Genomic DNA, 26,044 nt, shown 5'->3' on the forward strand with positions numbered 1-26,044 from the left:
ATCCCTAAAGAATGTTGATGATCCCATCCAAATACTTCTTAAAAGAGCACAGTGTTCAAGGCAGACTCTTCTCATAGTTAAAATAGAAGTTAAACTCATATCTGGTCCGAAGAAGACTTCAGGGACTATTTTTAGTTTAAAGTCTAAAGATTATCTTGGGACAATAGTTTCAGGGCTTCATCCTGCTTTCATGGCTCCGGAAAGTCTGGAGTCCATGAGAATTTGAAATTCTGTTCTGTATTTTCCTTCTTTTGATCAATATTTTTCTATGGAATATTTGATCAGAATATTCAGTAGTGGTAGTATATTAGGGGGATAAAACAAAACTCAACTGCCATCGAGTTGATTTTGACTTATAGCAACTCCTTCTTGGGTTTCCGAGGCAGTATCTCTACAGAAGTAGATTGCCTAGTCTTCCTTCCGAGGAGTGGCTGTTGGGTTTGAACCGCCAGCGTTATGGTTAACAGTCAGATGCCTTAGGCACTATGCCACCAGAGCTCTCATTAGGGGAAAAGAGACCCAACATTCAAACAGATTTATGGAGACACTTTTATTAAGCCTTGGACAGAACAAAGATAAAACAAAGACAATCATCCTGAGTGAGGAAAACCATCATCCTGACAAAGCTGAATGGAGTCTGCTGAGTCATGGCCATGTGGCTAATTAGATACGATTTTAAGTCATCACAAAATCATGATTGATGATAGAAGGATTCGTCACAGTTACAGGTAGGGCTACAGAAGCAGGGAAAAGACCGTGATTGGGATACATAATAATTGAAGATAGAAAAGGGTTACAGGATTGGTTCTGACCCTTGACTACCTGGCTAGGTGGTGTTTCAGACAGGTTGGGACTCATGACTCTGCAGCCTGACTCTTAGCCCCAAGGTGGTGTTACTAAACAATAGCAAGACCCCAACCTTAATTTCGGGTGGAAAAGGACACTCTGAGGCAAGTTCCCTTGTTCTTTGTGTGAGCACCATCTACTTCTGACTGTACTCCTCCTGAGGGCACACTGCCCCTTACTGGGTTTGTTCTGGAACTTCTCTGTGCACAGCCACATGCTGCTTTATGGTCAGAAAGAACCCAAATGGCATCTGAAACTTAAGTCAAGGCTCAAAATGGATTTAGGGCTCCCACTATAGACCACACCTTCCACAACTGCAAGTGCTTTAGAATTTAAGCTCTCATACGGTAGCCAGGAACCATCTAGTTATTCTGGTCTTGTGGCAAAAACACACAAAAAATCCTTCTGCCACTGAGTTAGTGGCATTGGGTTTCCAAGGCTGTAAAACTTTACAGAGTAGATTGCCTAATCTTCCTCCCGAGGAGCAGCTAGTGGGTTTGAACCAGTGAGCTTTTGGTTAGCAGCCAAATACCTTCCCTACTGCACCATCAGCCCCTTGGTCTTGGGGCAAAGGAGGCAGTTTTTCAAGGAGGCAGTTAGCCACACATTCCAGTACCTCCTTCTATTCTTGACTCTCCTTCTTCCTCTGTTGTTCCAGGTTAATAGAAACTGATTGTTGTGCCTTGTATCTCATTGAGGTTTTGATTTGCATTTGCCTAATAACTAATGAGGAGCTCTTATAGCGTAATGCCTAAGGCACTTGACTCCTAACCAGAAGGCTGGTGGTTCAAATCCCCAGCCACTCCTCGAAGGAAGATGGAGCAATCTACTTCTGTGGTGATACTGCCTCGGAAACCCAAGGAGGGGTTGCTATGAGTCGGGTCCGACTTGACGGCACATAACAACAACAATACTAATGACTTGAACATCTTTTTATGTCCTTATTGACTATTTACATAACTTTGGAGAAAACTTTTTTTTTTTTTTTAATTAGGATTTGGGTGAAGATTTACAGAGTAAATTCACTTTTCATACAGCAGTTCACATATACTTTGTCTCATGTCATTGACCAAAATTTACAATGCAGCAGCTCCCCTCCCACTTCCTCCCCATAGTTACCTCCTCCCAGTGTCCGTCCCTTCATACTCTTCTGCACCCTGAGCTATCTCCCTGTGCATAAGCAGCCCTTCCTTCTCCCATGATTGTTCTTTCCAGGGCGTGTGTCTACTTGAGGTAAATGTTTAACTCACATGCCTGTACTTTGTTTGGCTGGAAACCACAGTTGTGGGTTCAATTCCAGACCTGAAGGGCAGCTAGGGGCCATAGTCTCAGTGGTTACATCAGGCTCCATTGGACCAGCAAACCTGGTCCCCCCCTTTCTTTTTTTTTTTTTTTTTGCCTAACTTTGGAGAAAACTTTGAAGTCTTTTGCACATTTTTAAATTGGGTGGTGTGGCTTTTTGTGGTTGAGCTGTAGGAGATAATTAATACATTCAGGATATTATGCCCTTATCAGATATAAGGTTACATGTATTTTGTTGTTACTGAGAAGGTGCACAGCAAAATATACACCAATTGAACAGTAACTACACATACCATTTAGGGACACTGATTACATCCTTCGAGTTGTGTAACTGCTCTCACCCTTCTGAGTTGTTCCTCCCCCATTAACATAAACTCACTGCCTCTTAGGGTTCCTATCTGATCTTTTGAGTTGCTGCCTAAGGCAGTTGACTGCTAACCAGAAGGTTGACGGTTCAAACCCACCAGCCACTCCTTGGAAAGAAGGTTGGGCAGTCTACTTCCGTAGTGATACTGCCTCGGAAATCCAAGGAGTCAGGGCTGACTGGACGGCACATAACAACAACAAACACTTCTTAGAAGAGCATAGTAATCAAGGTGAACATTTTCTACTGTTGCTGCTAAGTGCCCTCAAGTCATTTTCAATTCATAGCATCCCTATGTACAACAGAATGAAACACTGCCTGATCCTACACCATTCTCACAATCATTGCTATGCTTGAGCCTATTGTTGCAGCCACTGTGTCGATCCATCTTGCTGAGAGTCTTTTCCCCCCTTTTGTATTTTTTTTGCAAAACTTACTTTACCAAGCATGATATCATTCTCCAGGGACTGGTCCCTCTTGCTAGCATGAGCAAAGTACAAGAGACAAACTCTGGTCATTCTAGCTTCTAAGGAGCGTTCCAGCTGTACTTCTTCCAAGACAAATTTGTTTGTTCTTCTGGGAGTCCATAATATATTCAGTATTCTTTGCCAACACCATAATTCAAATGTATCCGTTCTTCTATGGTCCTTATTCATTGTCCAGCTTTCACAAGCATATAAACCTATTAAAAATACCATGACTTTATGCTAAAGAGGCAAGGAGACCACATCTTCTGACTTCCTCTGACTGCACAAAAGGAAGACAGAATCGCCATCAATAGCCCAAGGCCTATTCCTGCAAGGCCAGACATGCTGCCTCCCTCCAGCCCTTTCACCAACCCTGACACTAACCATTCCTCCCGCTGCACTCACCACCTTTCTGCTGGGTTTGATAATTCACTGCAGAGGCCGCACAGAACTCACAGATTATGGGGTTTATTAGGGAAGCACCAGGCTACAATTCAAGTTTAGGAATGCACTCAGTCTCTCTCGGCCTGCTGTCTCTCAGCCAACGGTCTCTTTCAGTCTCTCTCCCAACAGTGCGTGTCTCTCGGTGTCTCTTCCTTAGCAATGTGCGTCTCTTGGTGTTTCATTCTCAGCAGTGCATGTCTCTTGGTGTCTCTTTCTCAGCAGCGCGTGTCTCTCAGGAGTGCATTTCTCTCAGCAGCATGTCCTTCCCAGACAGCAGTCAAAGAGACCTCTGCCTCTAGGAGGCCTCCTTTTGAGCCTGGCAGAGTGGCCAAACTAGCCAATCATAACATCAGAATTCTAAGCACCTGAGAGAGAGTGAACTTCCCAGAACATTGCTTTGTGCCACTCCCAATAGAAATATCCCCAGTGGATAACATTTACAATCAGGAGCTCCTCAGTTGCTCACAGCAAATTCCACCACAGAGTTTACAAAGACTTATGGCTAGAAAAGCCATACCAGGTAATTTACTACACCCCACTTGGGTAAGAAGAACCTTAGTCTTCAAAGTGACATCTTTGCTTTTTAACATTTTGAAGGTCTTTTGCGTTAGATTTGCCCAGAGTAATACATTGTCTGATTTATTGGCTGCTGCTTCCATGGGTGTTGATATGGATCCAAGTAAAATGAAATCCCTGACAACTCCCACCTTTTCTCCATTCATCATGATGTTGCTTATTGATCCAGTTGTGAGGATTTTACTTTTCTTTTATGTTGAGGTGTAATCCGTACTGAAGACTGTAGTCTTCGATATTCATTAGTGAGTGCTTCAAGTCGTCTTCGGTTTCAGCAAGTAAGTTGTGGCATATGCATATCACAGGTTGTTAATGAGTCTTCTTCCAATCCTGATGTGGTGTTCTTTGTATGGTCCAGCTTCTTGGGTTATTTGCTCTCCATACAGATTGAATAAGTATGATGCAAGAATGCAACCCTAATGCACACCTTTCCTGATTTTAAGCTGTGTTTAAAATCCCCTTATTCTGTTTGAACAACTGCCTCTTGGTCTATATACATGTTCCTCATGAGCACAATTAAGTGTTCTGGAATTCCCGTTCTTTATAATGTTACCTATAATTTATTATGATCCACACAGTGGAAAGCTTTTGCATAGTCAATAAAACACAGGCACACATCGTTCTGGTATTCTTTGCTTTCAGCCATCCATCTGGTATCAGCAATAATATTTCTCATTCCATGTCCTCTTCAGAATCAGGCTTGAATTTCTGGCACTTGTCTGTCTATGTCAACTGCTACAGTCATTTTTGAGATTATCTTCAGTGAAGTTTCACTTGTATGTGCTATTAATGATAATTATTCAGTAATTCCTGCATTCTGTTGAATCACTTTCTTTGGACTAGGCACAAATATGGACCTCTTCCAGTCAGTTGGCCAGGTAGGTATCCTCCAAATCTCTTGGCATTAATAAATGAGCACTTTGAGTGTTGCATCTGTTTGTGGAAACATCTCAGTTGATATTCTGTCGTTTCCTGGAGCTGTGTTTTTTGCCAGTGCCTTCTGTGCAACTTGGACATTTTCCTTCAATATCATTGGTTCTTCATCATATACTACCTCTTGAAATGCTTGAATGTTGACTAATTTTTTTTTTTTTTAATTGTGATTTGGATGAAAGTTTACATAGCAAATTCACTTTCCATACAGCAGCTCACATACACTTTGTCTCATGACATTGACTGCAATTTCCCCAATGCAACACCATTGTCGTTGTGTCCTTCCCTCCCATGCACTCCTGCCCCCGAGCAGTCTCCCTGTGCATATACAGCCCTTCTATTCTCCCATGATTGATCTCTTCAAGGAGTGTGTCTAGCTAATGTAAATGTTCAACTCTTATGCCTGTCTTTTGTTTGGCTGGAAGCCATGGGAGTAGGTTCTATTCCAGACCTGAAGGGCAGCTAGGGGCCATAGTTTCAGTGATTCCATCAGGCTTTATCAGATCAGCAAACTTAGTCCCTTTTTTTTAAATGATTTTGAGTTTTACTCCACATTGTTCTCCCACTCTGTTCAGGATCTCCTACATAGATTCCCCTCCGAGTGGTTGACGGTGATAGCTGGGCACCATCTAGTTCTTTCTGGTCTAATAGTCGTATAGGCTGAAGATCACATGATGTAACAGTCGCTTGGACTAATTGTTTCCATGCATCTTTGGTTTTCTTCATTCTTTTTGCTCTGGATGAGGAGGGACCCATCATTGCATCTAGATGGCTCCTTGCAGGCTTTTAAGATCCCAGTCTCTAGTTGCCAAAGTAGGATGTGGAACAATGTTTTTGTGTAGTATGTTATGCCAGTTGAGCTTGCTGTCCCGTGCGACTGTGATCCCGAGCCCACAGGTCCAACAACTCACTCCCTCTGAGTAGCTGGCTGTGGCCAAGAAGTAACTACAACCTTGTCCCTTGTCAACTCCGCTATATACCTGGGAATTCTTACAGAACATACAAATACACCTGTAGAAACATTTTCTGCCAACCTTATACATGGTCATGGGCACACTCCCCCCTTCATAGACATACTTAATAGTTCAGCCTGTCCACCCATCTATCCACCCCATATATTCATGTTTACCATCACTGACAACGCAGTACTATATGTGCAAAAGGGTTCATTTTTGTTGTCTGTACCTCCCATTCACCTCTGTGTTGACCACTCACATTTGGTACATTGCCCTTCTCTTCACCCGAATCAACACTTGTCTCTACCTATCTAACAGTGTTCCCTCCTCTTCCCTCCCACCCCTGGTAACCAACAAAGAAAATTTCCTTCCATGTATCAATCTTTTTTGACTTTTTACAGTAGAATATTGATTAGTTCTTTCTGGTACGGTGACAGAGTGACAGATGAGAGAGAGATTTTCTACTAATTAAGCTAAACTGTTATTTGGTTTTAAGAAGACTTCAGAGGATATTTTTGGCTTAAGGCAAAGATTATTTCAGGGCAATAGTTCCAGGAGTTCATCCAGCCTTTATGACTGCAGGAAGTCTAGAATCCATGATAATTTGAAATTCTCTTGTCCATTTTTCCCATTGTTGATCAGGATTCTTCCATGGAATCTTTCGTGAAAATGTTCAGTAAGGTAGCTGGGCACTATTCAGTTCTTCTGGTCTCATGGCAGAGGAGGCGGTTGTTCATAGAGGCCACACATTCCTTATCCTCCCCTCTTCCTGGCTCTTCCTCTGTTGTTCTGTGGGGATAAGACTAATCATTGTGCCTTGAATGACTGCTTGCAAGCTTTTAAGACCAAGACAGTACACTATGAATTAGGAGGTAGAACAGAAGCACTAATTAGGCCAATTAACTGGGATGTCCCATAAAACCATCACCCTAAAAATCCAAACCAAGAAACCAGTTCCCATGAGCTTCTGGTTGTACCTACTTAGCCTCAGCAATGACTCTTTTTTTTTTTTTTTTTTGTCATTGTTATAAGTATATCAATAGCTTTAGCCAATTCAGTTTTTTAAAGGTGTACAGGAAGTCCCCAGGTTATGAGCATCTGATTTATGGACAACTGGTACTAGCTTTTTAATGTTACATAAATTTTCTCTCTCTTTTAAATAATTGACCCAACCCCTACTGCCAGTAAATTTTCATCATAATCACCTTCACTTGCTGCTCATGCAACTTTAAGTTATTGGAAAGGCTTCAGGCCTTTTCTTGCACTAAAATAAGGCTAAATAAGAACTATACGTGCCTGTTCCAACTGACCTACACATTTAGCTTAAAGACACACTTAGTCACTGATCTCATTTGTAACCCAGGGACTGCCTGTACAACCTGTTTACAGCAATCACAGTTATCAGCTATGGAAACCTACCCTTAATCAGTGCAATTTTTCTATCACCATTAACCCCACACACACACACTGTCTCCTTCCCTTCTGCCCTTGGTAACCACTAATAAAGTTTTTTCTCCTTTTTTGTCTTTTTATAAAAGTGAGATCACACAATATTTGTCCTTCTTTGATTGACTTATGTCACTCAATATAGTATCTTCCTGTGCCATACTGCGGCATGTCTCAAGACTTCATTTCTCCTACTGGCTGAGTAGTATCCTATTGTATGTATGTACCACATTTTGTTTACCCTTTCATCTGTTATGAGCATCTAGATTGTTTCTACCTTTTGACTACTGTGAATAGTGCTGCAATGAATATTGAGTAACAAGTCTCTTTCTGAGTCTCTGCTTTCACGTCTTTTGGTATATACCTAGGAGTGGAATTGCTGGATCACATGGTAGTTCTGTTTTTAGTTTTTTTGAGGAACTGCCACATTTCCACAACAGCTGTATTCCCACAGTCAATGGATAAGGGTCCCAGTTTCCCCACATCCTTCCCAACGTTTGTTATTTATTTATTTATTAGTCATCTTAGTGGGAGTGAAATGTTACCTCACTGTAGTTTTGATTCACATCTCTCTGATGGCTGATGGCACTGAGCATCTTTTCATGTATTTGGTGGCCGTTCGAATGTCCTCTTTGTTGAAATGTCTATTCAATTTCTTTACCCATTTTATAATTGGGTTATTTATTTATTGTTAAGTTGTCAAAGTTATATATACATTTTGGTTATTAGATTCTTGTTGGACATACGGTTTCTTAAGATATTCTCCCAGCTAGTAGCTTGTCTTTTTACTTTTTTGGTATACTCTTTTGATAAACAAAATTTTTTAATTTTTATGAAGTCCCATTATTTTGTCTTTTGCTGTTTGTGTTGCTATTAGATAATCCATTGGTGAAAGTTAGGCCTGACAGCCTTGCCCCTGCTTGTTCTTCTAAGAATTCTGTGGTTTTAGTTTGCACATTAGATCCTTAGTCCATTTTGAATTTATTTTTGTATATAGTATGAGACATGAATCCTGTTTCATTTTTCTGCATGTGGAAATCCAAATTTTCCTAGCACCATTTATTGAAGAGACTGTTCTTAGTACCTAAGTACTAAGTACTAAATAGACTTAGCACCTTTGTTAAAAATCAGTTGAACATAGATATGTGGGTTTATTTCTAGATTCTCAATTCTGTTCCATTGGTCTGTGTGTTTATTGCTATACCAGTACCAGGCTATTTTCATTACTGTAGCTGTATAGCATGTTTTAAAATCAGAAAGCTGAGTCTTCCTACTTTGTTCTTCTCTTTCAACATTGTTTTAGCTATTTGGAGCCTCTTACCATTCCATATAAAGTTGGAGATTGTTTTTTCGATTTCTGTAAAGAAGGCAGTTGCAATTTTGATTGGGATTGCATTGAATCTGTAGGTCACTTTGGATGGATTGACATCTTAACAATATTAAGGCTTCCAATCCATGAACATGGAACATTTTTCCATTTATTTAAGTCTTTTTTTAATTTCTTTCAAAAGTATTTCATACTTTTCATTCTATAAGTCCTTCATGTCCCTGGTTAGATTTATTCTTAGGTATTTTATTCTTTTAAATGCTATTATAAATGGAATTACTTCCCTAATTTGCCTTTCTGATTTCTCATTGCTGCTGTATAGAAACTCATCTGATTTTTGTTTGTTGACTTTGTACCCTGTATCTTTGCTAAATTCCTCTACTAGCTCTAGAAGTTTTCTTATGGACTCTTTGAAATTTTCTATGTGTAGGATCATATCATCTGCAAATAGAGATAACTTTACTTCTTTTCTAATCTGGATGCCTTCTCTTTCTTTTTCTTGTCTTACTACTCTGGCTAGAACTTCTAATACAATATTGAATAGAAATGGTGAGAGCAGGCACCCTTGTCTTATTCTCAATTTCAAGGGGAAAGCTCTCAGTCTTTTTCCACTAAATATGACTGTTAGCTTATCATACATGTCTTGATATTCCAATCTTCTTTATGGTTTTCATCAAGAAAAGGTGTTGGGTTTTATCAGCTGCCTCTCCTGCATCCATAGTTCTTTTTCTTTGTTCTGTTGTAGTGGTATAGTCCATTGATTCATTTTCTAATGTTGGACCATCTCTGCATTCCTGAAATAAATCCCATTTGGTCATGGTATATGACTGTTTATATGCTGTTGGATTCTGTTCTCCAGTATTTTGTTGAGGATTTTTGTATCTATATTCATAAGAAGTATTGGCTTGTAGTTTTCCTTTTTCTGGTGGTCTTTGTCCGGTTTGGATGTCATGGTTACTTAATAGAATGAATTAGGGAATATTCCTTTGTTCTTTGTCTTTTGAAAGACTTTAAATAGTATTGGTGTCAGTTCTCTAAATTTTTGTTAGAATTCCCCAGTGAAGCCATCTGATCCAGAGCTTTTTTTGGTTGGGACATTTTTGATCATTGATTCCATCTCTTCAGTAGTTTTTTTGTTTATATTTTTTGCACTTTTTATTGTGATTTGGATAAAAACTTACAGAGCAAATTGGCTTTCTATTCAACAGTTTATATACATTTTGTTTTGTGACATTGACTGCAATTCCCACAATTTAATAGTACTCTTCCCACTTCCTCCCGGTGTTTATCATTTCCATTTGTCTTTTCCTATCCCTTCTGGCCTTCTGAGCTCTATCCTTAGGCAAGAGCTGCCCTTTTGATCTTGTTTTGTTGGTTGTTCTAGGGAGTACATACCTCCCTGATGTTGCTGTTCACCTTGTAGGCCTGCCTATTATTAGGCTAAAAGTTGAGGCCCTGAAGGTGAGTTAGATTCCATGCTTAACGGGTGCTGCCATAGTCTTTGGGGGTTCCCCAATCTCTATTATACCAATAAGCCTTGCCATTTTTATTATTTTGAGTTCCACATTTTTCTCCCCCTCTATCCAAGACTTCCTGTTGTGATCCCTTTCACAGAAGTCACCAGTGGTAGCTGGGCATCATCTAGGTCTTCTGGTATCAGGGTTGTGGAGGCTGGAGTCTCTTCACTTGTTACGGCACTGCTGGGACTTTTCTATTTCCTTTTGATTCAGTGTGGCTTAGAACTTGTCCATTTCATCTCAGTTATCCAGTTTTTGGCCATACAGTTGTTCATACTATTCTGTTGTAATTCTCTTTAGTTCTGTTGGGTCAGAACCTTTACTTCAACAGATTTTTATTGCGTATCAGAAGTACAGCAGGCAGTGTTCCAGATGCTCAGGACAGATCAGAAAATAAAACAAAGATTCCTGCTTCCATGGAGTTTACATTTTCAGCAGAGTGAGAAAGATACAGAAGGAAAGGAAGTAGATACAGAGGATGAGAGAAGGTGATCAGTGTTGCAGAAACAGAAGACAGAGCAGGGTAAGAGAGCTGAGCAGCTGAAGTCAGGCAAAGGGGGGTGCACTTTCATTAGTGAGTGGGTCAGCCTTTGAACAGGGGGAGATGTGAGCAGTAGCTGGAAGGAGGTGAGGACAACAGTCCAGGCAGAGGGAGTGGAGTGAGCAGGGCAGAGAGGCCCGCAAGTGGGTCAGAGTTGCCAGACGGCCTGTCAATGTGGGGTGTGTGTAGGGGTCTGTGTACAGACACCAGCTTTCACTCTGGGTGCAGCGAGCTGCCTCGGGGAGTCTGGGCAGGGGGGAAGTGGCTGTGGCTGTCCTTCTGGGTTCCCTGTGGTGGCCCGTCATGCTCATAGTCACGTGAGCTGGAAAATTTGGATGCATCCTTGTTAAGTATCTCAGTCCATTGTCTTCTGTCCTTCAGTGTTTCTGAGGAGAAATCATTTGTATGTAACCTTTTGCTTCTCTGTTGCTGCTTTCAGGATTCTCTTTTTATTTAGTTTTTGAGAGTCTAACTATGATATGTCTTGGTGTAGATCTCTTTGATTTTATCCTCCTTGGGGATCTTTGAGGTTCTTAGATTTGTAGATTCACATCTTTCATTAAACTGGGGAAGTTTTTTGCCATTATTTCTTCAAAACACATATGTATACATTGCTTAGCATCTGTTTTGGTAACATCCAACTGTATATATGTCCATGGGAGGATAATGTGTTTTTGTTTTTGTTTTTTAAAAGGTAAAGCAGGTCTCCTTTTGATTATCATTTCCCTCTAATAGTTTGGGTTTTTTTTTCTTTTTCTTTTTTCTACTTTTTATTGTGATTTGGGTGAAAGTTTACAGAGCAAATTCGTTTTCCATACAGCAGTTCATACACATTTTGTCTTGTGACATTGACTCCAATTCCCCACAATGTAACAGCTCTCTTCCTACTTCCTCCCTGTGGTTACCTCTTCCCTGGGTCCTTCCCTCCCATGCACCACCTCCTAAGCTATCTTCCTGTACAAACACTGCCCTTCTGTTCTCCTATGATTGATCACTCCAAGGAGTGTATCTACCTGCTATAAATGTTCACTCCAACAGGCCATCTGTAGTTTGGCTGGAAGCCACAGGAGTGAGTTCATTTCCAGACCCGAAGAGTATCTTGGGGCCATAATCTCAGGGGTCTCACCAGCCTTTATCAGACAACCATCAAATTTGATCTTTTTCTTTTTTTTTATAAGTTTTGTTCCACATTGTTTTCCCACTCTGTACAGGATCTCCTGCACCTATTCTCCTCTGAGTGGTTGACTGTGGTAGCCAGGCACCATCTAGTTCTTCTGGTATCATGGTCATACAGGCTGAGGATTGCATGGTCTACCGGTTCCTTGGACTAATTGTTTCCATGCATCTTTGGTTCCCCTAATGGTTTTAAAGGTCCCAAACCTAGACTTTTGCAGCACCGGACCATGGATGTGAAATAAGCAGGTAAGGCAGAGGACATGGCTCTGAGTGTAGGCGCTTGGTCTTTGTCTAGCCGTCAGGCAGGCTACTTTGGTGGGGACTGTGGGCCCCAGGATGCTCCAGCTACTCAGGTGGGTAGATCAGTACACATGGCTGAGTGTATTCCATTCTCTTCCTACTCTCTTCCTCTTGCTCCACTCCCACCACTGCCCATTCCTCTGCCGGCAGCTCCAGAAGTGGCGACAATAGTGGCAGCAGTGGTGGTGACAGAACTGGAAGTGAGCTCTCACAAGGTTTTATGTGGTGTTCCCATAACATCTAAGTCACGTAATGTCCTATTTCACAGAACATATCGTGGATATTGAGGGAAGCATAATTTTTTCTTCCCCTTTTTCTCTTACCTCCTTCTGGAATTCACATGGCATGTATATTAGGTCTCTTGTAGTCTCATATTTCTGTTAAACTGTGCTCAACCCTCTTGAGCCTCTATTCTGTTACTCTTCAGTGTCTGTAATTTTAACTGTCATATCCTCTAATTCACTGATTCTTTCTTCTGTCTGATTAAATCTGTTGGTAAGTCCTACTCTTGTTTTTCCTTTCAGTTATTATCCCTTTCAGTTGTAATATCTCTGTTTTCAGATCTTTGTTTTGTTATACATTGTTTTCCTTATTTCTTTTAGACCTATGTCTATGTTTTTCCATAGTTCTTTAATTATGTTTAATGTCATTATATTATATTCCTCTGTTTTTTTCATCATTTGGTCATCCCTAGATTTGCTTTCATTCTCCTTGTCATGTTCATTTGGATGAGCCATAGTTGGCCTGTTCTTTGTGTCTTGTGATTCTTTTGTTGAGGTATTGGAATTTTTAAGGGTATTCACTTCCTCAGTTTTCCCCAGTATTTGGTGTTTTTGCCCATATTTCTTCTGCAAAAGACCCATAGATGAGGAAAGCCTTTGGCCTTTGCTTACCATTTTTTCTTGCTTTCTGTAACAGTTCCTTCTCCTTCCCTGGTTTAATTAGGATTTGAAAGTTCCGGATCTTTCAGTCTCTCCCAAACACGCCAGAGGATGCACTGTGGCAGTTTGTTCGCCAGCAGGGACCACCACTCAGGCAGATACCATGGGACCACCACTCAGGCAGATACCATATATTAATCAATCTGTCCACCAGGAGGTGCAGTTCTCTCTCTCTCTCTCTCTCTCTCTCTCTCTCTGGTTATAACTACCTTTCCTTCTCTGTTTCTGTAGCCACGTTTTCAGTTGGGAAACCCATACCCAGCGAGCCTTCTTCAGGGCTGGGTGTTGCCCTCCAGTTTCACCCGTTTTCCTTCCCTGCTTTGTGGGGGCTGATTATACCTGAGCTGGCATTCAGCAGAAGCACAGGCCAACTAAACTTCATTTCAGGAGGAGGAGGGGCTGGCACTCCCTGGATGGACTAATGATAGATCTGTGTTGGTTTCAGTGCCCGAGTGACCCTGTGTTGTTTGAGGGGGGCAGTTTTCACTTAAGTGACCCACCTCCTCACTCCACTGTAGGGAACCTTCTATAAGAGTTTGTATCAACCTTGTAGCTGACAGCTATGGATGGGGGAGGGTTGTCACACTCCAGATGCACCCCGGAGATCTCTGTCTTGTTGCTATCAGAGCCTACCCTGTAGTGTGTTGACTATAGGTACAGCTTCCACTGAAGATGCCTCCTTCCTAGCACATGGCAGACTCAGTGCCAAACTAATCCCCAGGGAAGTCGGTCCTCTTGGTTTCAGAGCCCTGAGCTGTGGGGTATACAGGGATGCAGGTAGAGTGCCTGTGGGAGCAGATTCCACTTTGGGCCTTCTGTGGCAGTTTGGAGCAGAGGGTCAGATCCCCATGAGGTCGGCCTTGTTGCTCAGAGTACCCCGGTAGATTGTTGTCTGTGTTGTGCTTCTTCCACCTAAGACTCCTGCTTCGTAGCACACAGCAGCCACAGTTAGTAGTCCTCAGTGACAACTGGAAGTGGGAGCAGACCAACCCTCACTGGCCCCCAGAGAGATTTGTCCTACTTCTTTCAGAGGCCAGAGCTATGGGGCACATAGGGATGTGGGTAGAGTGCTGACTGTGGGAGCAGGCTCCTGCAGGAATCTCTGTCACAGTTCAGAGCAGGCTCGTGGGTGACAGTATCTGGATGCAGGAGGTGTTAGCATACTCCAGCTGGGCCCCTGAGGAGGTCTGCCTTGTTGGTTTTAAGGCAGATGCTTGGGCTCCTGTCTCTTTGTACAGAAAGGGGCTGTGGTGGTTAGGGAAGGTTAGGAAAATGGGGCCGTCTTCGCAGTTCATAGTAGCTGACAGCCTGTTGGCTGAGGTGCCAACAGAGAGAGGTGCAGGACGGTGGGAGAAGCGACTTGTTGATTTGCTAATTCTTGCCTGTTTGCAGCTCCCTTTCCTCTGTTACCCAATTCAAAGTCTCTCTCTCAAAGCTTGAATGCCCTTTCCTTGGGGCTTCGGAAAAGTGTGTTCACAGCACCATCTTACCAGCATCTACGTGTGAGTTTGACATAGCTGATTCCGTCATTTTATTTTCAGTTCTTTAAATGACTAAACCCCAAATTCCTCCCAGTAGTGGAATGGAATTGTTTTTTACAACCCTGAGTTAACGTTGTGTATATTTGTTGGTAGAAAATGTGGAGCTCATACTGAAAACAATCAGTAACCAGCACAGTGTTGAGAGTCAAGACAATGACCAGCCGGACTATGACAGTGTGGCATCAGATGAAGACACGGATTTGGAAACCACCGCAAGCAAGGCAAACAGGCAGAAGGTAGGATCTCACACTTCACACAGAAATGGCACATGTCTCTTTGTAAACTGTTTCTCCTGAAAAGTTGCCTTGTTTGCAGATCACCTCAGAGCTAGGCCTGTGAAAGGTGCTATCAGCTCAAGTTGGGGTCACTACTAGCTTGGGCCAACCAAAAGGGAGAGGGAGCAGATATTTAAAAATAGGGCCCTTTCATCCCACAGTGAGTTGCTGAATCACAGCAGGTCTACAATTGTGAGTCTGTAAAACTGGCAAGTAGAGACTGGTATGTTCTTAGGATGAATAACACAAATGGAGTGACTTCTCTGGAGAATGATCTGTACTGAGTGAGACCTAGTCACTTTTCTGTGAGGATGACACCACCTAGTAGGTAAGCTAACTGCAGTAAAAGGTAGAAAGTGACACACATCACCAGAAGCACAAACAGAAGCCTAAGGACAAGGAGAGATGATGTACTGCTGAGAGGTGTCAGGAAAGGCTTGCTAAATGAGATGGTGTGGCAGGCAGGGTGGTCTAAGCAGAGGGAATGGGGAAGCCAGGGTGTCCAGGAGAAAACCTATTCATAAGGAGGAAAACCCTAAAAAGAGTGAGACTTAAACTGCAGCCAAGGGCTGGGACCACACCAGGAAGGAATACGGTGCCATGGAGCGGCCTAGACTCCTACAGGTGTGTGGAACTCAGGTAGCTTTAGGCAGAGCAGGAATGCAGTGATCAGAGCCATGGTCTGGAAGGACTGCAGGGGGGTCAGAGAGTAGAGGCAGGGAGCCTGGTGATGGTCCTCTTGAAGAGCAGATACATGCCCCCTAGGGCCTGAGCGAGGAGGGCCTGGCTGGGGGAGAGACTGCTCACGAGTGAGTCAACTGCTGAATCCCCAGGACCTCACTGGGACCTGGCCCATGGAAGGGTGTCAGCAAACATCTGAGAATGGGTGGATAGGAAGAGAGACTAGAAAGGTCTTGGCAGTACATCGGATGCGAGGAGATTAACTTAACAAGGATGCATCCAAATTTTCCAGCTCACGTGACTATGAGCATGACGGGCCACCACAGGGAACCCAGAAGGACAGCCACAGCCACTTCCCCCCTGCCCAGACTCCCCGAGGCAGCTCGCTGCACCCAGAATGAAAGCTGGTGTCTGTACACAGACCCCTACACACACCCCACATTGACAGGCCGTCTGGCAACTCTGACCCACTTGCGGGCCTCTCTGCCCTGCTCACTCCACTCCCTCTGCCTGGACTGTTGTCCTCACCTCCTTCCAGCTACTGCTCACATCTCCCCCTGTTCAAAGGCTGACCCACTCACTAATGAAAGTGCACCCCCCTTTGCCTGACTTCAGCTGCTCAGCTCTCTTACCCTGCTCTGTCTTCTGTTTCTGCAACACTGATCACCTTCTCTCATCCTCTGTATCTACTTCCTTTCCTTCTGTATCTTTCTCACTCTGCTGAAAATGTAAACTCCATGGAAGCAGGAATCTTTGTTTTATTTTCTGATCTGTCCTGAGCATCTGGAACACTGCCTGCTGTACTTCTGATATGCAATAAAAATCTGATGGAGTGAAGGTATTAGTGAAAGGATAAACAAAAGAGAAAAATGAATGAACAAGAGAAAGGCAAACAAGACAGAGTCATTTCAAGAGCCCCTATTGGAGAGGCTCTGTAGACACGCTGCCTGTTCTGTTAGAAAATAGTGGCTTAGGTTTTTTAAAGTGTTATCACAACCCTATTATGTCAGCTAGTGCTACTCTCAGAAGCCTGGATTTGGTTGGCTGGATTGTGCATGCAGCTGGCATTGTCAGAATTTGAAATGCTCTAGCTGTTGCTCTTTAATGTTACCATCGACTCAGATTGTGAACGTTTTCCCCAATTTATTTTTAGAGCCTAGATTCAGATTTATCAGATGGACCAGTCACTGTACAAGAATTTATGGAGGTCAAAAACGCTCTAGTGGCTTCTGAGGCCAAAATACAACAGCTAATGAAGGTGAATAACAACTTGAGTGACGAGCTGAGAATTATGCAGAAAAAGGTAACATGTTCATAAATTGCCAGGGTGATTGACTCATTCATCCTGTAGTATGAGGTAGAACTGCAGGCACAATGCTTGTGGCCAGAGGGAAGAAAAACATGTGTTGTAACAGACCTGAATGTCTTTGGGCCAGGCTATCTGTTTGGAAGCAGGATGTGTTTAGATATTTCAGTTAAGATTTATTTGATTTTAAATATATCCAGAGTGAGTTTCCCAAGTAGGAGAAAGGTAACTAATGACCTAGTAAGTCTTGGTGTTAGTTACAGCAACACTTGTGCTGTTCTGTGCTTCCTGGGACCCTGAGTACCACTGCATGGCTGTGATTCTTCCTGTCACTAACTTTAACAAACAGTCACGCCATGAAGCCGGAGCAGACGAGCACGGGGCATGTACATGTGCAGACCCCACCCTGTGGCACGCAAGGGCTGCTTTGGCAGGTCACACTTGCTCAGAATTGTTAACCACTTCTACCCTGGCAGCCCTGTTCCACATCCCACTTTGTTTTTCACCAGTACTTATTTGTGATGTCCTCAGAGCCTAGAGCAGGGCCTGCCACACAGTGGGTCCTTGATACATATATGAAAATAGTTCATTTACATTAGCAAGAACTATGTGCTAGCAAGAAACTATCCCATTTGTTCAGCATTTCTCATTCAGTATCTTTTGAGAAAGTCAGTTATACTTGAGTATGTTAACCCGTAAAAGGAATATGGCTACTAATAGCAAAGCGTACACTCAAGAGGAGGATTATGAATGTCATTCTTGATGAGAATGCTAAGAAAAGGAAGTTGAAAAATTCTAGATTATGCCTAAGATTTTATAGGTATTGTTCCCATTGTTCCATTTTCTTAAAAAATGGGATTTTGTCCACTTCCCTGAAACAGAAACAAACCATGTGTACAGCCTGTGTCTTCACGCTGTGATTTGAAGAGTGATGTGTTTCAGATCCTATTACGAACTGAGGCCATGGTGTGCTTCATTTGTGACAGCCCCTTTTCCTAAAGGAAGGCCAGGGGAGGGAACTACACACACCTTTGCTGAGGGTCTGGTCTGGGATCGTTGGGATGTTGAGTCCTTCTGAGATAAAGGGCTTACATACCTACAATTAGAAGGCAAAGAGAATCAGTCAAACTCCAAACATACCAATCCTTCTCATCAGGCAATTACCTGGAATTGGCATTGCGGGTGCTTGGCGGCTGTGGGGAAAACCCTCACTCTGTGCACCAGCCTCACTGCGGGCTGGTGAGTGGCCAGGAGTGAGGCTGCTGTGGCCCTCGCCTCACAGTCTGGCATGCTCGCAGCCCTTTACCTTTCCTCGAGATACGAGGCACTCTTTGCCCTGACAGATAGGACTTGCATTTCTTCTCTTTTCTGAAACACTTTTTGTTAATGGATCATAGTGTGTCCCACTAATTGAACTAATCATTTTGTTGACAAGACTTTTCTCTGAAACATGCTGACTTTGCCATTGTCAATAAATCTACTAAAACATCACCTTTTTAAATTCCATAGTGCTCTTTTTAGTATTTGTAGAAGGCACCAGAAATAGTCTTACATCTCTGACAGTAAATGTCTTAGACATCTTTAAGAAAATGCAGAGGGAAGCAATTTGCCATTGTTCAGTGATCGTCTCTCCCAGTCTTAGAAAAGCTTTTGATTGCTGAGCCTATTGAAGGATTTGTAACTTCTGTTTACTATTACACTCTTCCCAAACCAAAAAGGGTAGCCCAGGCATTACTAAGATAAATATCATTAAAATTTTCCAAAGACATCTCTCTAAATATAGAGGACTAAAATTTATAAAAATTGAGACCAGGAACTTTTTTTTTTTTTTTTTAGGATTTGGGTGAAGATTTACAGAGTAAATTCACTTTTCATACAGCAGTTCACATATACTTTGAGACCAGGAACTTTTGCTTATCAAGATACATTCAGACAAAATCCAGGCTGCGTGTTGCAGAGGCCTGAAAAATGTTCACATAGTTTCTTATTTCATGGCCTTGTTAAAAGCCTATAGCAGAAATTTTCATGTAGACAAGAGTGTCCAAACCCACCGCACCCTGGGTACAGGAAGCCTGGTAGTGATGTAACTCTTTGGACTGTGGCCAGTTCACTTTAGGACATGGGTCCCTTGGTAAATAGTTTTGACAGGCACCTTATGCCTGTCTGGATCCTGGAATATAGGAATTTTCAGTGGCTGCTTGTCACTTTGCAGCTGTTCTTTCTTTGGAAAGGGAGTTGGCAGATAGAAGTTATACCCCAAAAGCCTTTATGGAGTAGAAGCTGCCTGTCATCCCATAGTGGGTCACTCTTAGGACACTGAGGTTGAGTATTTCTGTGGATGAGGCAGGAAGTCACACTTTCATAGAGGTTCTGAATGATTCACAGAAAGTACATAGAGTTGGTTAATTTGCAAAGATGTATTGGTTTTATTTCAAAGTTAGGTAAAGTTTTATATATATATATGTATATATACATAAATATATATATTTAACAAAGTAGCATGATTTGTGTTTGATCTTTCACATTTAACAGCTGCTTGGAAAGGATGCTAATTAATGAAGAGGAGCTCCTATTGGTGTATTTGCCACAGATCGGTGCTTTCTAAAAAAAAGCTAAAAGTAACTTCTAACACTGAATGGGTTTGCTATTGAGAAAGTTATGATCTTCTCGAGCCAATACAGTTGCTTGTGAACCTAAACCTTGGCAACTTGGTCAGATTTCACACTTACTGTCAAAGAGTAGACAGCTGACCTCACACCACACCCAGCTTATAAATGGTCGCGGAAGATGAAGGCGCACCTGAGGGGAAAGAACATGGTGCAGGATGGACTCAGTGTGTGTTTAACACGGCAGACGTAAAGAGTAACATGAATCCTTGTCGACCCCTTAACTCTAATCCTTCAAACACCGTGAAGCAGCCTGCTGGTGAGGAGCGGAAGGAACATGCAGGGCTTCCAAATGACAGTCTCTAAAACTAAGATGGGCTGGTGCCAGGCAGATTAGAGTGCTTGAAGCCAACAGCACCATGGGCGTGTTTTTGTTTGACAAAACCCAAGGAGAGAGAGGTCAAAAATTCCAGCCCTGGCTGAAAGATGATCGCTGACCAGAGGGAAGCCAGCACGCCACGCGGAGTGTTCAGATGAAGATATAAACATAGTTCCATAGGCTTACGCTTCTCTTCGAGATACATTAAGATAGCAAACTTACCATAATTGGGTTCCCTCGATTTAAACAAACAAACAAAAAAGTGCTAAATTGTTTGGACTATTAAGAGTATTATGTAATAAAAACTTGTTGATCATAATTTTTCTTGTTGGCTTCTTGGAAAGCAGTAGCTAATTTAATACTCCATACGCTGAACTTTGCTGTCTTTCTTGCTTTGCAAAGCACCTCTAGTTATCTTCGTGCTGCTTCCATGGTGTCTGCTGTCATTTTGGCCATTTGCAAATTGCTCAGCACTCATCTGAAGAGTGAGTTAGAGGAGTGAGCCTAAGTGATGTTTTAATGATCTCAAGCCCTTGCTGAAAAACAGCCTTAGAGTAATCCAGAGTGCAGCTCGCCTACGAACATTCCCCAGCTCCACCATGCCAGATTTTTAAGAGCTTAGACATTTGCCTCTAGTTTTACAAAGTTCAAAGCTGCAACTTTTCAACATTCAGAAATAAAACTATTTAGCTTGCGTAAATGATGCGCTGAGTTGATTGTGTTTCACTCATTCTAGAAGAAGAGACCCGTGTTGATAAGCTGCCTTTTACTCTCAACCCAGCTAGCTATAACTGTTCTTATTGTTAAAGCCAATAGTTGTATGCGTTTACTTGGTGTTTGCTTGTTCTGCTTGTTGTAGAAAAACACAGTCCCACTGCCAAACATTTCTTTCAGCTTCAAACACTCCAGAGTGAAAATTCGAACCTCAGGAAACAGGCTACAACCACTAGATATCAGGTGCACATGGGTTCTGAGTACACAGACCCGTCCAACCACTCTTCCTTAAAGCGACGTCCGTCCGCCCGTGGCAGTAGGCCCATGTCCATGTATGAGACGGGATCAGGGCAGAAACCATATCTCCCCACGGGAGAGGTGAACCACCCTGAGGAGAGCAGGACACGGCTCCAGCCCTTCCCCGCACACGTAAGTAACACCACTGGCGCTTCTGCTGTTCACCCTTTGCCCAGCCTGACCACCGCATCCCCCTTCCTGAACCCACGGCTCTGCTTGGCCAAACCGGGCTATGAGAATTGTCATTGTGTTTGCTGTATTAACCTGTTAAGCAGTGCTTGCGATGTTCCCACAGGGCCCTTGATAGGAAGTTTGCCAACAGAGTTGGGGCTTCTGGCTCTTACCCAGCTCTGCCCCCCCCCTTTTCTCCCCTGTATCCGTAATGTATTTCCCAACCAGCCAGTATTGGAACGTGTTTTCTGTGAAGCTTCCTTCCCCACTTCTAAAAGCAAAAACTATAAAGCTTGCTAGCACCTTCCTCAGTACAGACAGGGACGAGCCCCTTTTTAGTGTGGAGCCCTCAGAACCCAAGGTGTCTTCTTAGCGCCTCCCAGTGGAGCAGACCAGTCCAGTCCGTGTGTGGCCGGGGTGTGCTGGGCAAGACTAGAGGCGGCCCAGGCCACCACAGCCTCTGCCCACGTGGGCCGTGGGCCTGCTTAGATAGCTTCTGCTTCCTCCTCCTCTTCAAGGCTCCTTTCATGAAAATGAAATGTTATAACTGTGCCTCGATTTGACAAATGTTGTGTTCCAAAGGTTGTACTCTGTATCAGGGTGCTAATAATTTTGTGATAAGTATTGTGAGGTTTTCAAATATGATATTTCTTTTGGAATGGTTTACTCTGTGTGTGTGTGTGTGTGTACACACACACACACATATATATATGTAAAATCTGTTTTGAAAAAATGGTGCACACATTTTTAACTCTTACATGATTTTTTTTCCCCGAAGAGTAAACTTTTTTAATACCTAGAAGTTAGTATTTCTTCAGTCAAATTTTATAGGAGTTTTGAAAATAATTCTCAGGATAAATGCAAATTAAAGAGTGTGCTCTAGTAAATTAAACCCTAGTTTATCCTAGTTTAATCTTGCCAGAAGGTAGTAAAGGTGCAATGCTATTGTACTGTAATTAGGAGTCCGTATTTCAACTTCTTTTCAAGTTGTTTGGGTTTGACATTCTAAAGCAGTTCATTCATTTGGTGTAATGGGAATGCCATTTAACTAAGTTAAGAACCTTATTTTTGTATAACTGAAAACAAACTTTAATAAGAGCAACCTTTGTTAGTTTTCAAAGTGTACTTTTTAATTAAAAAAAAAATGTAGAGTGTGAGGATGTCATATTATTGCAAAAGTTATATATAGTAAAGAATAGATTGATAACATATACCAACTATTAACCATTCCTGTAGTTTCTCATTTCATATTATCAGTCCTGATTGAAAAACACATTGTTATTTTAGGTTATGTACTTTTAAAGGAGCGCTGCTGGTGGAATGGGTGAGCACTTGGCTGCCAACCAAAAGGGCAGCGGTTTGAACCCACCCAGCGGCTCCACAGGAGAAAGACCTGATAGTCTGCTTCTGTACAGATTACCGCCTAGGAAACCCCACAGGGCAGTTCTACTCTGTCATAGTAGGTCACTATGAGGGAAAAAGGAGCTCTGGTGGCATAGTGCCTAAGGCATTTTGACTGCTAACTAGAAGGGTGGCAGTACAAACCCCCCAGCCACTCTGTGGAAGGAAGACTGGGCTGTCTATTTCTGTAAAGATTTACCACCTCAGAAACCCAAAGGGGGTCCCTGTGAGTCAGAACCGACTCGATGGCAGTGAGTTTGGTTTGGTATGAGTGGAAAAAGGAGCCCTGGTGGCGCAGTGGCTAAGCGTTCAGCTGCTAACCATAAGGTCAGTGGTTCGAACCTATCACCGTCTCCACAGGAGAATGATGTGGCAGTCTCCTTCCATAAAGAATACAGCCTAGGAGACCCTTTGAGGCAATTGTACTCTGTCCTATAGGATTGCTATGAGTCAGAATTGGCTCAACAGCAATGGGGGAATGGGTATGAGTGGAAAATCCTTCAATGGCACTCAACAGCAACAATGTACATTTAAAAATTACTGACAGATTATGCTAGGTATAGAAAAGCAACCTTATGAAATTCAGACTCAGTGTCTTTAGGAATCCGTCACCAGATAACAGGGTGGCCAGTATGCCCTTCTTGGCGATGTCAGCACTGCACAGAGGGAGGAGGTATTTACCATTCTTTCACTGGGGAACCTGGGCAGAAGCCAGGTTGTGGTACTGGGTTTTTACTTGTTTTTTGTTTTCCCAAGTGTGTTTCTCTCTCCCCTTCTAGATCGGGAGGAGTGTGTTTGTGACCCCCTCTTCATCTCTGCCTTCCTTCCCCTCCACACTCTCCTGGTCGAGGGACGAAAGCGCCCGAAGGGTTAAGTACATCCTGAATTGGTTGCTCTCTGGAGGAGGCGGCAGTGCTCATGGGCGCTTTGTGCTTCTGTCCTCCCGTCCTTCTGTCCCTCTGCTCCCTGCCCTTCTGTCGCGCATGAGGCCCTGCTTCTCTCCTGGTTTCTCAGCACAGTGGGCACAGGCTCTCATGCAGACCTAGAGATGCCTCCCTTTCATCTAACTCCACATTGCTCACTTACACGTAATACTTAACAAGGTTCACACATCACCCTGTGGCACTCATTCTGAGCATACTGTCTTTTTAAACAATCGGAAAATTAGCTGGATGCTGGTTAAACATTGTAAGAGAGAAATCCATCAGCTTGTTCAAAGTTACCATTAATCGATCAAAACTAGTATCTTTGGACAAGCTGATGCACTAAAATGCCATACTTTTTTTGTTTCGTTTTGTTTGCCTTTGACATGCTTCATGTTAGCACCATCCTTGACAAACCAGGTTTTTCCAGTCCTTGCGTCTCACATCAGCACTGTGGCCTACAGTGGCATTGGAGGCATGAACAGCTGTTGAGGTGAAGTTGTTCACATGTATTTGTTGGTCAAATCCTTCCTGTTGATGTGTAATTTACATTCTCTATAATGGTACATGACTGGAGTCAGCCTCTTTTGGAGTAGCCTAACAACAACTGTTTATGCCCAGCCATGACCCTGGGTGGCATGATAAAGGTTAGCTGTTCAAACCCACCTAGTAGCTACACAGAAGAAAGGCCTGGCAAACAGTTTCCATAAAGATTACAGTCCAGAAAACTCTGTGGAGCATTTCCACTCTGTAACACACGAAGTTTCCTTGAGTCAGAATCTACTGGATGGCAGGGAGTTTTTTTGTTTGTGTATTTCCCCTAAGCCCAGCCTTTTGGCACATCAATTAATTCACTTATGCGACATGGTCCCTGTTCCCAAAGGTACCTTCAATATCAGATACGCACAAAGAGTCGTTGATTATAACCTAGGAAAGTCATGGAGAGATCGCAGGCTTTGAAGGCCTAAGTTCAAGTCCTGGCTCAATCTTTTATGGAAGGGGAGTGTAATTAAGGTGAGAGACGGGAAGTTTGCTGTTGCTGTGGGGCCATCTTTACAGGCAGTGCCGGGTTTGCACGGGGCCTCCATCCATTCCCTCCACATCAGTGGAATGATGGAAAAATGTTCTTTCCCACTATGTGCCAGATACCTCTTGAAGGTCCTTTTCTTCTCTTAGAACTAGTACACTAAAAGGAAATCTTAATAATGATACTTAAATTTTTTTGATCTGCACTGTTTTTATTGCACTCCAGTTAAACTAAGGGGTAAATAAATAGTAATGCAATGTCCAATTTGAAACTTTGTTCATGGGAGTCAAGCCTCTTTTTTCTGTGTCCGTTGAAATTTGTTTTTGTTTTTTATAAATTTTTGGTAGTTTTGAAAATCATTTCAAGGACTGCTTGCTAAGACAAATTGTTGTTTAAACTGGTAACCCTGATTGTTTCTGACAGCTTCATCCTGAGTTTAGATTGTTACGATGTGTCTGTAATCAGAGAAAATTGCAAATCTGTTTAGGAAACTGAACCAGCACCAGCTAGGAGGTAACTTTTCTATTAACAGCTTTGAAAGAGCAGCACTTTTAACCGATAGAGCTTGCCTCTGCATGTCTACAGTAATTTTCATAAAATAGGATAATGGCTAACTTGAAATCCTGTCCATAGGCTTCTGTGGACAGCAATGAAGGGCTTATGGGGTAAGGCACCGATTGCCTGGGGGGCCGCCACTATATTTGTTTCCTGTTCTTGAGAAATGGTTCTTTCATGCTTTTATGAGCTATACGGGTCGGTACTTCTCTAAAATGCTTCTACAAAACTTGGTACTTTTGATCATTGTGGGGTGATGCACTAGATTTGTGGTTATCTCGCTTACATCAAGGAAAGCAGAAAGACTCGTTATAAAAATGTGGCATTTTCTGCGTTTAACTCTGTTTTCTAGATTTTCCCACTGGAGCAACTCTGGAGAGACTTTCCAGTGTAATTATTTAAATGCAGATTTTTTTACATTGCATTTATGTGTGTGTATAGACCCATACACATGTGTATGTGTGTGTCTGTGTGTGTGTTCAAGGCAAAGAAATAGTTGCACACCCCCTGTGACAGGTAAGAAGGGTGTCAGTGTTTGTAGAGGTCACCTCTGGAAGACCCTGGTTTCACTGTTCCCTGCACTGGCCACGGTGTTGCCCTGGGCCTTCCACCTAGACTTTTAGCACCACTCACCAACCAATTGCTCCTTAAAGCTAAATCAGAACATGGTAGCAGGAGAAACATAGCTACTTGCTGGCAGAAGATGAAGCCAAAGGAATCTTAAACGCTGTAATAGAGTTTGCAAAATTTAATTCTACAGATTTCCTTCCCCATGTGGCTCAAAGCCAACATTCTTAACAATTTGCCAGTTGAATTTGAGTGGGTATAAGTACAAGTTTCTTTTAATTTTAGGATCCCAAAGCAAGTTGATTCTATTAGGGAGAAGTAATAGGGCCTCATAGAGGATGGTGGGAAAATGTGAAAGACCTCAGCAGACAGAGAAAGAAGACATCTGCTCTGGGAGAGGCCAAGAGGCCACAGGGATAGTAAGCACAATGTGTCCACCACGAGGGGTCTTCACCACCTTGCAGGTGG

General features: G+C 42.7%; 1 protein-coding gene across 1 annotated transcript in view; it reads left to right on the plus strand.

The window, feature by feature from the left end:
* The window catches only part of GIT2 (GIT ArfGAP 2), a 66,782-nt gene that overhangs the window by 32,150 nt on the left and 8,588 nt on the right, over positions 1–26,044 (plus strand). Inside the window, exons 13-16 of the mRNA XM_007954965.1 lie at positions 14,768–14,910; positions 16,784–16,933; positions 20,816–21,064; positions 23,284–23,373. Of these exons, the coding sequence (XP_007953156.1) occupies positions 14,768–14,910; positions 16,784–16,933; positions 20,816–21,064; positions 23,284–23,373 (632 nt within the window). The remainder of the gene's footprint in view (positions 1–14,767; positions 14,911–16,783; positions 16,934–20,815; positions 21,065–23,283; positions 23,374–26,044) is intronic.

This window comes from Orycteropus afer, unplaced genomic scaffold, assembly GCF_000298275.1.
Source record: "Orycteropus afer afer isolate SDZICR_OR568_19922 unplaced genomic scaffold, OryAfe1.0 scaffold00487, whole genome shotgun sequence".
NCBI classification, from domain to species: Eukaryota; Metazoa; Chordata; class Mammalia; order Tubulidentata; family Orycteropodidae; genus Orycteropus; species Orycteropus afer.